A 13,276-nucleotide genomic window follows, 5' to 3' on the forward strand; every position below is an offset into this window, starting at 1 on the left:
TGACCTACAAGCCCTTACATGACCTGTCCCTATTATCTCTCTTAGTGTCATTCTGTTCCCTCAGTTCCAGGCTGACCTAACGGCTCTTTTCTTTGACTCACTAAGCATTATCTTGCCTTAGTCTATTCCCCCTACCTAGAATCTTCTTCCCTGAACAGGAATCTTCATGGATCATTTCCATACCTTCTTGGGATTTTTACCCCAGAGCAGCCCTCCCTGATAGCCCCATTTAAAATTGAAGTCCTTGTGTTGCTATGGAATGAATGTTTTTACCTTTCAGATTCACATACTGAAACCCTAAGATGATGTTTAGAGGTGGAGACCTTATGAAGTGTCTTAATCCGTGTTCTATTGCTGTGAAGAGTCACCTTGAGCACAGCAACTCTTGCAAGGGAAAGCAGTTAATTAAGTGGGCTGGCTTACAGTGTCAGAGGTTTCGTCCATTGTCATCATGGTGGGAAGCATGGCAGCACACAAGCTACATGATGCTGGGGAAGTAGCTGAGTTCTACATCTGGATCTCCAGGCAGCAGGAAAAGACTTTGTATTTGGAATGGGCCCTTGAAACCTCAAAGCCCACCCCCAGTGACACACTTCCTCCAACAAGACCACACCTCCTAAGCCTTTCAAATAGTGTCACTCCCTGGTGTCCAAGCATTCAAATCTATGAGCCCATGGGGGCCATTTTTATCCAAACCACCACATGAGGTAATTGGGCTTAGGTGAGGGGATAGAGCTCCTTGATAGAGTTAGTGTCCTTCTAAGGGGATAAAGGATCCTCAACACAATTGCAGTGCTTCCTGGGCTCTCATCATGTTGGCATCCTCACCTCAGATTTCCCAACCTCCAGAATGGTGAGAAATAAATGTTTGTTATTTAAGCCACACAGCAGTATGTCATTTACCAGTATAACTAACATTTTAGTACTTTAGTATGTATTTTTTTTTATTATATTTCTCCTTCCACTGGAAACTAAATTCCATGATACCATGGGGTTTTGTTTTAATTACTGCAGTGTCACCAATCAGTTCCTGGCGCATGCTAACTCATCTGCAAGCACTTGTTGATTATATGAACATATGAAATGTGCTATATCTTAATTATAGTTTGCATGTGACTGCCCCCCCCTTCCAAAGATTTGTGTGCTGGAGTTTGATCATTAACAATGATGATGGAACCTGATGATGCTCAGTGGAAAATGGTTAGGCCATTGGTGGTACCAGTTCTGGAAAGGGTTAATGTAAAATTTCTGTTTCCATGTTGGTTCTCTTGAAGGTGTGTTATATTGGTTACTTTGTTCATTGCTATGTCAAGATACCTGTCAGCAATAAGGAAGGAAGGAAGGAAGGAAGGAAGGAAGGAAGGAAGGAAGGAAGGAAGGAAGGAAGGAAGGGTTTATTTTGGTACATGGTTTTAAGTGGGACATTCCACTGTGGCAGGGAAGACGTAACAGTTCATGGAGGTAGAAGTGTATGTCTGGAATTCCTTACATCTGGATAGATCATGAATCAGAGACCTGGACAGAAAGTGAAGCCAGACGATAACCCACAAAGGTTTAATATTCTCCCAAAACAATATCACCAGTTGAGGACCATGTGTTCAAACTCATGAGCATGTGGGGAACAGTTCACTCCATTAATTGTTAATAGGAAGTTGTTTATAATCCCCTGGATCTCTTTGGAGGTCTCTCTTGGTGTGTGGCCTCTCTATTTTGCACATGCTACTACTATGATGCCATCTTCCATGAGGCTCAAATGAGACCACCTACTCTTGGATTTTCGACCTCCAAAGTTGTAAAGTTTTGAACTAAATTAATCTCTCTCTTCCTTTCTCTCTCTCTCTCTCTCTCTCTCTCTCTCTCTCTCTCTCTCTCTCTCTTCACACACACACACTATCAAGGCTCAGATATTTTGTTATGGCAACAGAAAACAGATGAGTACAAGAGTTTTGCTTAAAAAAAATAGTGCATCAGGGGTTGGGGATTTAGCTCAGTGGTAAAGCGCTTGCCTAGCAAGCGTAAGGCCCTGGGTTCGGTCCTCAACTCTGAAAAAAAAATAGGGCATCATTCCTCATACTTCATATTATCCACTATTATCAATGAATTATTGAAGGTTCCTCACCACCTTGTTTGGAAATTAACCATGAAAGATACAGTGAATGACACAGTAGAAATTCTCAATATGAATGCAATCAAGAAATAGAAAAGATACTATTGCATACTGGTTATGAGATGCCTTTCTAGATTACAAAAGTACAGCAATTTTATTTATAGGAAGAGAAACAGATACATGACCAATTAAGTATTGTGGAATATTTGTTAAAGATGTGTTACATTCTCTTATGCTGTGGAATATTTGTTCAATGACGCCAAGATGTATTGCATTCTTTTATGTTGCATTTGTTTAACTGTGAAACTGCATTACTTTGCCTATCTAAAACACTTGATTGGCCTAATAAAGAGCTGAATGGCCAATAGGTAGGCAGGAGAAAGGATAGGTGGGACTGGCAGGTAGAGAGAATAAATAGAAGGAGAGAAAGAGAAGAGGGGGAGCAAGAAAAGGAGGAGAGGAGGATGCCAGGGGCCAGGCACACAGCCACATATGGAATAAGAAGGAAAGAAAAGATATACAGAAATAGAGAAAGGTAAAATCCCATAGGCAAAATTTAGATGGGGATAAGTTAAGAAAAGCTTGCTAGAAGAAATAAGCCAAGCTAAGGCCAGGCATTTATAAGAAAGAACATGTCTCTGTGTATTTATTTGGTAGCTGGGTGGTGAGCCCACAAAGAGCAAAGAATGAAAAACAACCAACTACATTGAGTCTAATTCCTCCTAAAAAACAAAAAATCTTACAAAGGATAAGAAATAGTGCTTGTAGACTCACAATTTGAACTTCATTCCCAGCACCGACTCCTACTGAACAGAGCCCAGACACTTAAACACTGTAGAAACTGAAGTTGTAGTACTTTCAGTCATTAAAGGAGTTATGAATTATGTTGAAAGAATCCTAGCATTCATTAGAGAGACTTTCTTCATAAACTCTGTTACTTGCAATGACCTCTCTCTACTCAGCATTGTAAAAAGAAGCATGTTCTTCCAGAACATGTTGTTGATGTTTTCTAGTCTTTGTCTCTTTGGGGACCCACCACCCAGCTCCCAAATAAATCATACATAGAGGCTTTTTCTTAATTATGAATGAATGGCCTTAGCTTGGCTTGTTGCTAGCCAGCTTTCCTTAACTGTGAATTGCCCCTTCTACCTTTTGCCTAAGGACTTTTTCCTTTTCTTCCTTCTGTAATCTTACTTTCACTCTTATTCCATGGCTGGCTATGTGGCTGGGTGGCTGGCCCCTGGAGTCCTCCTCCATCTTTGACTACTTCTTTCTGTCCTCCCAGATTTCTCCTTCCATATATTCTCTGTGCCTGCCAGCCCCACCTATCTTTTTCCTGCCTTGCTATTGGCTGTTCAGTTCTTTGTTAGACCATTAGGTATTTTAGGCAGACACAGTAACACAGCTTCACAGAGTTAAACAAATGCAACATAAACAAAAATAACACACCTTAAAACAATATTCTCCAACAAGAACAGGGTTTGATTTCTTTAGTTTCAGCTAATTGGCCCAAAGACCCTGAGATAAGAGAAGTTAGTGGAGAAAGGCTTCTGACAGTATAAATAACTAAAGGATTTAAAACCACTTATAAAGGAAAAGAGGGGTGTCAGCTGTAGTCTACAGGTCAGAGAAATCCAAATGCAAGCTTTGTAATCTAGCTCTATTTGTCTGTTTCCTTTCAGAGCACAATGCCCTGTAGATTTGTGCATATTCTGCCTCTTTACCTCTCATTCTCCCTAGTCAATCCACTGACTTTGGAGGTTCCCCAGGAACCATCTTATGAAGCGCAATGGCCATTCACACAATTACCTTGCTCATCGTGGCAGTTTCAGACACCAGTAATTTCTGCCTTCCAGGAATACGCCGTCCTCTAAATTCCAGTGTTGGCACACCCCATATGTGTTTGCTCTCTCTTTTTCCTTCTTGCTGTCCATTGCCTCCCAGTTTTCTTTGCTGCCTTCGAAATCTCGGGGCTCAAACTTCCATTCTCTTTAGATAAGGAAGCTCATCCAAGTCCCACAACTTACAAACTATGTGGAGTGTGGTGTGTGTATGTGTGTGTGTGTGTGTGTGTGTGTGTGTGTGTGTGTGTGTGTGTTGCACTGTTATATGCCCATTTTTATCTTCTGTCATTGCCTCTGAGCTCCAGACTGGAATACCAACGGCATGTTGTTTCACCATAAGCATCTACCAAGTTCACATACTAGAAGCCATTTTTGAATTCTCTTTCCCTCAACCCCTTCCTATAGCCTGTGATCAAGTGCTGCTGGCTCTGAAGAGGACACTGAATGTTCCCCTTCTTCCCCGTCTGTTGCGGCCATCATATCCTCTCCTCTGTCCTCTCCACTGCCCTCTCCTCCTGTCAAAGTCCACACTTGCTTAAACAGGAATTAGATCACACAGGACCTAACACCCTGTTGAAAACCTCATGGCTCCTCACTCTCCCACCAATAAAAGACAAATACCCTGATGAGGCTGCAAGACCCTGATGCCATCCGCCACTTCTCTTCCCCAAGACCCTGGATTCCTTTTCCTCCCTAGCAGTCAAGATTTTTCCCGGGTGTGTTTTGGTATTACATGTTTCCGATGTGTTCTTACTGCCCACCTTCCAGTGCCGCGCCCTGCTCATCTTGTTGAGCTCTGAACTTAAATGTCACCCCTCAGACAGGCCGTTTCTGACTCCTCCCCATGTTAACCTGTCACCATGTTTCCTATTCGTCAAAGCACCTGCTGTGCCAGGTGTGTTTGTCCACCATTACTTGCCTTTCACTGATGCATCAAGAAATTCCATTTCCCTCAACTCTGTATCCCCAGTACCCAGAAGGATGCCGGGCACATAAAGCTCAGTACGTAGTTGTTAGATCAATAAATAACAATGCTTAGAGGATTTACCAAGGACAACTTTAACTGACACCTAACTCCAAAGGAAAAACATTTGTCGTTTAATTAGCACTGTATCTTGGAGCAAATTTCTCTGAGGTATCATTTATTTAACATGTAAAATAGCCTGTCTTACCTCATTGGGAAGGTTACCAGTATCTGACAAGTCCAAAAAAAAAAAAAAAAAAAAAAGCCAAAAAACCAAAACACTTGAAAATAGTCGCTAATTTTCTCCTGTGATTTTTCAAACTTAATACATGCAATAGTAGCACTGTCCATAAGGTCCAGAGTGGGTCTTCAGAGAGGCTTTTCTCTAGAATGTTTTGGTCAAGTCTTATGGGTAACTTGTATTTTCATCTAGATTAACTGTTCACTGCCTTTTCACAATACAAATACTATTAGTATTATTTTTTTTACTTTCCCCATTGTGAATTTTCACAGAAAGTTTTGTTATTTCATTCAAATCCCTTCATGATAACTTTAGGAGAAGATACAGTTGTGTGGCAGATACTGAGCAGGACTCTAGCCCTGCTCAAAAGCCAAGACCCTGCCCCCACAGCTCCCACCTGTGCCCTGGATAAAGGACCACTTACTGCACATTGTTCCAGCCATTCTGAGGCAGTCACTATAGAATCAAGACCCACTGGGGTTTTTCAAGTTGCAAGCTAAGTATATATCTTTTTTTCTGAGACTGACTTTTAAAAATTTATTTATTTTACATCTTGACCAGTTTCCCCTCCCTCCCCTCCTCCCAGTCCCTCTCCTCCACCTCCCCTCTGCCCCCTCCACAGTCCTCTCCTCCATTTCTAGTCAGAAAAGGGAAGGCCTCCCGTGGACGTCAACAAAATACAGGAAACCAGGTTGCATTAACACTAAGCATCTCCCCTTGTATTAAGGCTGGGCATGGTAACCCAGTATGAGGCATAGGGTCCCAAAGCCAGCAAGAGTCAAAGACATCCCCTGGCCCCACTATTAGGAGTCCCACAAGAAGACCAAGTTACACAGCTGTCACATATATGCAGAGGGCCTAGGTCAGTCCTATGCAGGCTCCCTGGTTGTTGGTTCAGTCTCTGTGAGCCCTGGTACTCTCAGGTTAGTCAATTCTGTGGGTCTTCTTATGATGTCCTTGACCCCTCTGGCTCCTACAATTCTTCCTCCCTCTCTTTAGCAGGATTTCCTGAGCTCAGCCTAATGTTTGGCTGTGTGTCTCTGCATGTTTTCATCAGTTGCTGGATGAAGTGACAGTTGAGCTAGGAACCAGTCTATGCATATAGCATCATTACATTGACATTTTTTTTCCTCCAGTGGTATTTGGTCCTATCCTAGGCTGAGACTGAGTCTTTATGAGCCATGGAAAATACATCCACACTGTCTCACCAGAGCACCATGTGTGTATGTACTACTTAGCACTGATCTGGAAGCAGGGAGGGTGTGGAAACCAACCCCAGGACCTCCCAGTACCATTTCTCTTCCCACATTTCTGCTCTTTGGGCATGGTGACCCTTGCCATCCCTCCCCCACCCCCGCATCTTCCAGTATGAATGATGTTGTGTCCTTGTAGTTTTGGTTGAGTAAGCACCAAAGGCTACCTTTCTGTAGCCTCCTCAAAATCAGTTGTTTTCATTAAGGAAGTCTATCTGGAGTGTTTTCTCTTCAGTCATAGTAATCATCAGTCCATCTAGAAAACCCCCTTAAACATTATTTTATAGCAGCTCTTCAGCCTTAACTGAATCTGAAAGCACGCAGTACTCTTTTATTCTGAAGCAGTATCCTGAGTTCTTTCAACAGAGTGTTGGAACTTTTCCTACAACTTACACAATTAACTAAAACAACTTACCCTCCAGGCTTTATAACACACTAACAGCAGATGGTGCTACGAACGCACACAAGTAAATTTGTGTAGACCAGCAGGACTGTCACAGCTTTATTTTGTGACTCATAACATAGAAACAGGCTTTTAAAAACACTTCATATAAAGTTATTGACAATACAATTTTTTTCAGTTTTTTTTTCTTTTAATGAAAATGATTTAACTTAGAAATCTGCTCTGAAACTTTTGTCTAGTTTTGCAATTCTCAGATACTCCAGTGCAAAAATAGATCCATTACAGACAGCATAAAGTGCTTGGAATAAGGGCCGATGATAAAGAAAAAGCACAAAAACAGCTTCATCCTAGGGCCCAAGGGAAAAGACCATACCGAATCCATATGGAAATAGAAATGCTCTATAAAAAGGGATGCAACCATTTTGAATCAGAACAGTATTACCGTGGTATTACACTACTACCAGTAAATAGTAACAAGAGTACAAATTAGTATTTCAGTATCAAAGTGGTTCCCCAGTACACAACACATGGCTCTTTGGAACAATTTTACCTGATCTATACAACCGTGAGAAGACAGCAGACAATCCCTTTAGGTCAATGACTACTATACAGAGAGCAAATGATGTGTAACATTTAGTAGGCATGAGGCTTATGCTTTCAGTACAGACGTCTCAATACAGCAGTTTGAGGTTTGTTGGTTTCATGATGAATTGCGCTGGGGATGTAGAGAGAGAGGACTCACTTTCTTTTGTCTTTCTCATATTCACAGTTAGTAAGTTTTCCAAGATTAAAAAGAAAGAAAAAAGTAAATCAGAAGTGTATGCGCTTGAGAATTTCTAAACTCACATGGTACATCACCATAGGGAATATAAGGAAATTTTATTTGAAGATAGGATTTTAAAATCTCTAAAATAACTACATTTACACAAGGAAATTAAAGATTGCTGTTTAGATAGTGTAAAAGGTAAACAATGCCTACAGATTGTTTCTAGCTTTAGAAAAGATTTTAAATCTACATTGAATTAGTTTTTTTTTTTCAAAATGGTTCACAGTGTTTTATGCTTTTTGTTGTTATTTGTTTTTTGTTTTTACTATGGCCTCAAAATCAGAGTTATTAAAACAATGATTTGCTCAGGGCTGTAGTGTAATGAAAAGTTAGCATATGATAATAGTGGACTGAGAAAGCCAATAAAAGGTTGATTTTGAAAAACAAAGATTTTTTTCTTTGAATTTTTTTATCTTTGATACATAAATACAGGGGTATGCCAATAATTACTGGAAATATTTTCATTGTCATTTTAGAAAGCTATGTTGACATTAGTATCAAAATAGTCATTTTTCTTTTCAAGCAATGAGTTACATAACAATAGTCTATAAACTTATCTAATTTGAAATAGATCTGAACTCTTACACTTCCAAATGTATTGTTTAAATTTTAGAGTAAGTTGAAGAAATGGGTGACCGTGAAAGCTCACTTGAACTCTGCCATGCAGGAATTCACTCAAATTTTTGTTTTGTATGGAGACACATGACATCGAGCATTAGGGAAATAATATGTTTTACATAGCTTGCCAATGAAAACATTAAAACTTGGGTTAGAAAAGTCTGAAAAAATATTCCATGTGGAATAGTTCATTGATTTTTATGATTGGTTAGATTGAAGAGATGAAATATTTGAGATTGTCAGAGGTTTAAGTGGGTGTCTAGGATCCTGCAAAGCCAATTATTTTGAAAGTCCCAAAGGTCACAAGCACAAGTGGTATCCAAGAAATTTCAAGCTAGGTGTTTTCTCCTTAAGAGAGTTCGTGGTTAACTCACCCTTCTTAGCTTTTGTATCAAGTGGGCAAGGGAGTGTGACCATATTCTTTCAGTGGATTCAACAATACCACCTATATCTGTAAATCAGTCAGCTGAATACATGGCACAGAAAATCTGCTAGTCACATCCCTCACTCCTATCCACATATCTACACATTGACTACACTCCAAAAATACTTAATCAACAAACCAAAATGAATAGTATTCTCCAGGATCTTAAAATGTGGCATGAGATGTTGACTACCATGTTGGTTTCTGGTCACCAGGCACTAGTTATACATTCCATCTGCAAATTTACCATGGAAAATAAGGTATGAGGCAGTGTGGCCATGTTCCTTTATGCCACCAACGTCTATACATATGGTTCAAGGTTCCAGAAGCCACTGGTAAAACTTAAGAGTCCAAATAATATTAATAGTGCAAAGATTTTTGTCAAAATTCCACCTTTTCATTTTCTAGGTTAATTAAAACAGTTAGAAATTATACTAGCAATAATACTACATTTGTGTCAAATAATAAAGGATCTTGAGATGCAGCGTACCGTGTTGTGTTAACAGACAGTCAGGACAAACAGACCCAGACCTCCCACGTGTAAATGCACCAGCTCTTTCATGCTACACCCTGAACTTGGCAGCCTGCAGCCCCAGTAGTTGGGTGCTGATCTGTTTCTAATATCGCTGATCTAATATGTCTGAAACCTTCTCAGAAAGATGACCTGGTGCCCCATGACTCCAGGCACCGGCAAGACCGAACAACAGAACCAAGTCTCCTGTAGTTAGAGAGATCCACATTTTGCATGTAATAGCCACAACAGCAGCTCATCAAAGAAAGAACCAAAGCAGGGCTTTAGTCACACATGGCACCATTTTGTCACCTGATATTTAATGATGTTGACAGACAGCAAGGGGGAGCTTTCACAAAAGTGTGTGTGACACACCTCAGTGCTTCAGACCTTCTAAGCAACTTGGCACTAGTAATTCTGGCACACTCATTGCCAGCAATGGATGTGTCACTAGGAAACCATTTTTTGTGGTTCAGCATGGCTTAATGGGTGCCTTTGACTTTGATTACAACTGGCCATGACTATTTGATGGATTGTTGTTGCAATCCCAGTGAGAATACACAGGAACAAAAGAGTATGAATCCAAACCCGTAGTTCGCTTGGTTCCATACCAGAGTTTCACATCTGTATAAGGTAATGAACTAACTTCAAGTCATTTTCTCTAGAGAGCCATACAAGACATAGGCTACAAAGGCACTGCCCCTGTAATGGAATTGTGAGTTCTCGTTGCATTGAATTGCATTGCATTGAATAGTGTCAGTACAGTATCCAGTTGGTTTTTCTCTGCAGAAACGCAGGACTCTTTCTTCTGGAACACTCGACACAGTGCGGAGGAAGATCTAGCTCTCCCTTCCTTTCATTCACCCTGTATGAGCAGGACTCCTCATACATAACTTTCTTTCACTTTCTCATCTTGCAAAAAAGATGTTAGAACAGACACATCCACAACTGTCTGATTTTTGTGTAATGACAGGTCCTTTAAGTGGTCATCATCACTTTGGTCCTTGGCAAAGTTCACAAATACCTGTCAAAAGGAAGATGGAAATTCATGAATACCTCATGGCTTGCTCTTTTGTTATTGTAGTATCATTTTTTATTTATGGTTGCATTTTTTTCCCTTGTGTTGAAATTAGGTCAGGTAGAACATAGAATTGAGTAAGTAGTTGAACTAGAAAATGCTGTGTGAAGGGGAGAATACTTAAAAAAACATCAAAAGCACTTAAAAATTATTTTCTACATTATCCCCATACCACCAACTGCTCAGTCATCTACTTATCAACCATCACTTTGGCATTATTTAGGCTTGTTTAAAAAGAAAAAAAAAATACTTCCTGGATACCTATTAACTACCAATTCTGGTATATTTTGTTATTTAGTAGAAATAAGGCACCTGGCAAAATGTCTGGCTCATGGTTGATAAGCAATAAATGGTAGTTATTATGACTGCTGCTACAACAGTCACGATAACTACATATACAATAAAGCATCACCATTTTGCATGCGCTCATAGAGATTTATACAGAATAGGCAATAATAACAGAGAAGGAATCAAAGCACAGACAGGCTGACCTTCTCTCAGGCTCACGGTGGGAAGAAAGGACCAGGCATCCTAACCCTGCAGCTAAAGTACTTTTGACTGAAGGCTTACTTGGTCAAGTGTTGTCTGGGAGACAGAGTAGTCTTCTATGTGGAGTCGTTTTTTGCTCTGGGAGAGGATGCTGAATATCCTGGCCAGAGATGACAAGGAGGATGGAAGCTGGTACTGTAGCATGTTTCGGTGTTTCTCTTTTAGGACACTTCCTGGAAAGGCGAGTCCAAAGAACTCCTGGACAGGCTTCAGGTCAGGGTTGGACCCTGCTATTCGTACAACAATTGTGTAACCATCTCCAAACCTGAAGGCCGGAAAAAAAAATACATCCAAATGGAGCATTCCCAGACAACTTCTCAAGAGGATACTTAACCCCAGAAACCCAACTTGTACTGAGAAAGGGAGATCTCTGGCAGACCTACAGAGCAGTTTCTGAGAGAAGGAACCTATTTTATTGACCAAATACCAAATCATGCTTGGTGCCAAGCTCAGAACCTTGAAGACAAGATTCCATTAAATCCTCAATGTGGACCCATGAAGTCTGACACACAGGCAAACAGAAGCCCAAGAAATTTAGGCACCTGCCCATGTCCTAAACTTAACTCCTGAGTTATGGTAGGGCAAGGATGTGAACCCATTTCTGTTAACTCCACAGTGTGTGCTTATTATCATAATATCACATATGAATTATTAAATTCAATTTATATAACAAAATTCAGAAGAGTCCCAGGAAACCTCCTCTCAGAGAGGTTAAGGAACTTGCCTACAAATCACACAACCAGTACATGGGTAAAGTCAGAATTGGACTACTGCCCATTTAGACTTCAAAGTCCATGTGCTTTTCACTATGCTCTTTTGTTTTTATTTTAAGCCACCATATATACACTCAACAAAGAATAAAAATCAATCATTTCACTGGGTGCTGTCCCAAAGAAAAATTATCTCTGTTACCTGTTTTTCAGATGTTGGACACTGCCAAGGCACCTGAACCTCCCATTGACCATAATGGCCATCCTTGTGCAAAGAGCTTCACATTCTTCCATACTATGAGAAAACAGAATGAGGTTTTCCTTTCAGAGAGATGCTCCCTTAAGCATTGGAACATCACCATGACACCTGGTACTTTAAAGAAACAGATCCCCATTATCCTAGGGCATCTCTTGCCAAGATACAGAAATGATGTTCTCCTCTGTCATGTGCCTTACAATTGTGAAAATGTAGAAATAATCCCAATGTTTGCGCAAAGAAAAGTTACATAAATTAAAGTAGATCTTCATGAAATCCAGCTATAAAAAATGATGGCACACCTAAATTTTATGACTTGAAATAATGTTCTCAGTACACACATTATAGTTACATTTTTTTGTTTGTAAAATACTTAAATGTTTACAGCTTTGCAGAAGAAAACTCTGAAACATATACAGACAAATGATAATAATAGTTATCTTGAAGTGGAAAAATTCTAGGTGATAACTATTTCAGTCTTTGCCTTTATTTCCTGATTTTTATAAAATGACCAAATATAATCACACACTGCAAAAGCCGAGACTACATAGTACAGACCTATGAGATGTAAGGACCACGGATCTCCCCTCCTTAACAATGCTTAGGGCACAATTCCACAAGAATCTCCGAGCTTTGGGATCCATGCCTGTGGTTGGTTCATCCTATAATTAGAATAAAACAAGTTCAATTATTTGCTGGGAAAAAAATACCAAAGACAATTTTTTTTTAAAGATTTATTTATTTATTATGTATACAGAAGAGGGCACCAGATCTCATTACAGATGGTTGTGAGCCACCATGTGGTTGCTGGGAATTGAACTCAGGACTTCTGGAAGAGCAGTCGGTGCTCTTAACCTCTGAGCCATCTCTCCAGCCCAGACAATTTTTTTTTAATGCTAAAGATCATGCCTAGTGTGGTGGCACACACCTTTAATCCTAGCATTGGGGAGACAAAAGCATGTGGATCTCTGTGAGTTCAAGGACAGCCTAGTCTACATATGAGTTCCAGGCCAGCCAGGGCTACATAAGTGAAACCCAATCTCAAAAAAAACAAAACAAAACAAAGCTGGGCGGTGGTGGCGCACGCCTTTAATCCCAGCACTCGGGAGGCAGAGCCAGGCGGATTTCTGTGAGTTTGAGGCCAGCCTGGGCTACCAAGTGAGTCCCAGGAAAGGCGCAAAGCTACACAGAGAAACCCTGTCTCGAAAAAAACAAAAAAAACAAAAAAAACAACAAAAAAAAAAACCTTTTTTGTCTAAAACTGTTTTTGAAGAGTAAGGTTTAGGTAAAACTGTTACTCGTAGTTTTTCCTAAATCACTCCTTGTTCTCTTATACTTGCTAATCTTATGGAAATCTCATATTCACATGGTCAAGTTAACATTAAAGCCTCAACTCGGGCTTCTTCCCACATCTCCAGTGCTTTCTACAAAATGAGGGTCAAGGGCCATTGCCCAGTCTGATGTGGTTTTTATTTATCTGTATAGACGGAAC

At 40.2% G+C, this 13,276-nt stretch overlaps 1 protein-coding gene across 2 annotated transcripts in view; it reads right to left on the reverse strand.

Annotated features, from left to right (window-relative positions):
- Positions 1-6,898: 6,898 nt before the first annotated feature.
- Abca1 (ATP binding cassette subfamily A member 1) overlaps positions 6,899-13,276 on the reverse strand; it is a 126,200-nt gene continuing 119,822 nt past the window's right edge. For both annotated transcript variants that reach the window (XM_006995104.4, XM_042271181.2), the window contains exons 47-50: positions 12,343-12,446; positions 11,731-11,823; positions 10,840-11,083; positions 6,899-10,215 (exon numbers count right to left, since the gene is read on the reverse strand). In XM_006995104.4, the coding sequence (XP_006995166.1) occupies positions 10,075-10,215; positions 10,840-11,083; positions 11,731-11,823; positions 12,343-12,446 (582 nt within the window). In that variant the 3' untranslated portion in view covers positions 6,899-10,074. The remainder of the gene's footprint in view (positions 10,216-10,839; positions 11,084-11,730; positions 11,824-12,342; positions 12,447-13,276) is intronic.

This window comes from Peromyscus maniculatus, chromosome 2 (genome assembly GCF_049852395.1).
Source record: "Peromyscus maniculatus bairdii isolate BWxNUB_F1_BW_parent chromosome 2, HU_Pman_BW_mat_3.1, whole genome shotgun sequence".
In the NCBI taxonomy this organism is placed as follows: Eukaryota; Metazoa; Chordata; class Mammalia; order Rodentia; family Cricetidae; genus Peromyscus; species Peromyscus maniculatus.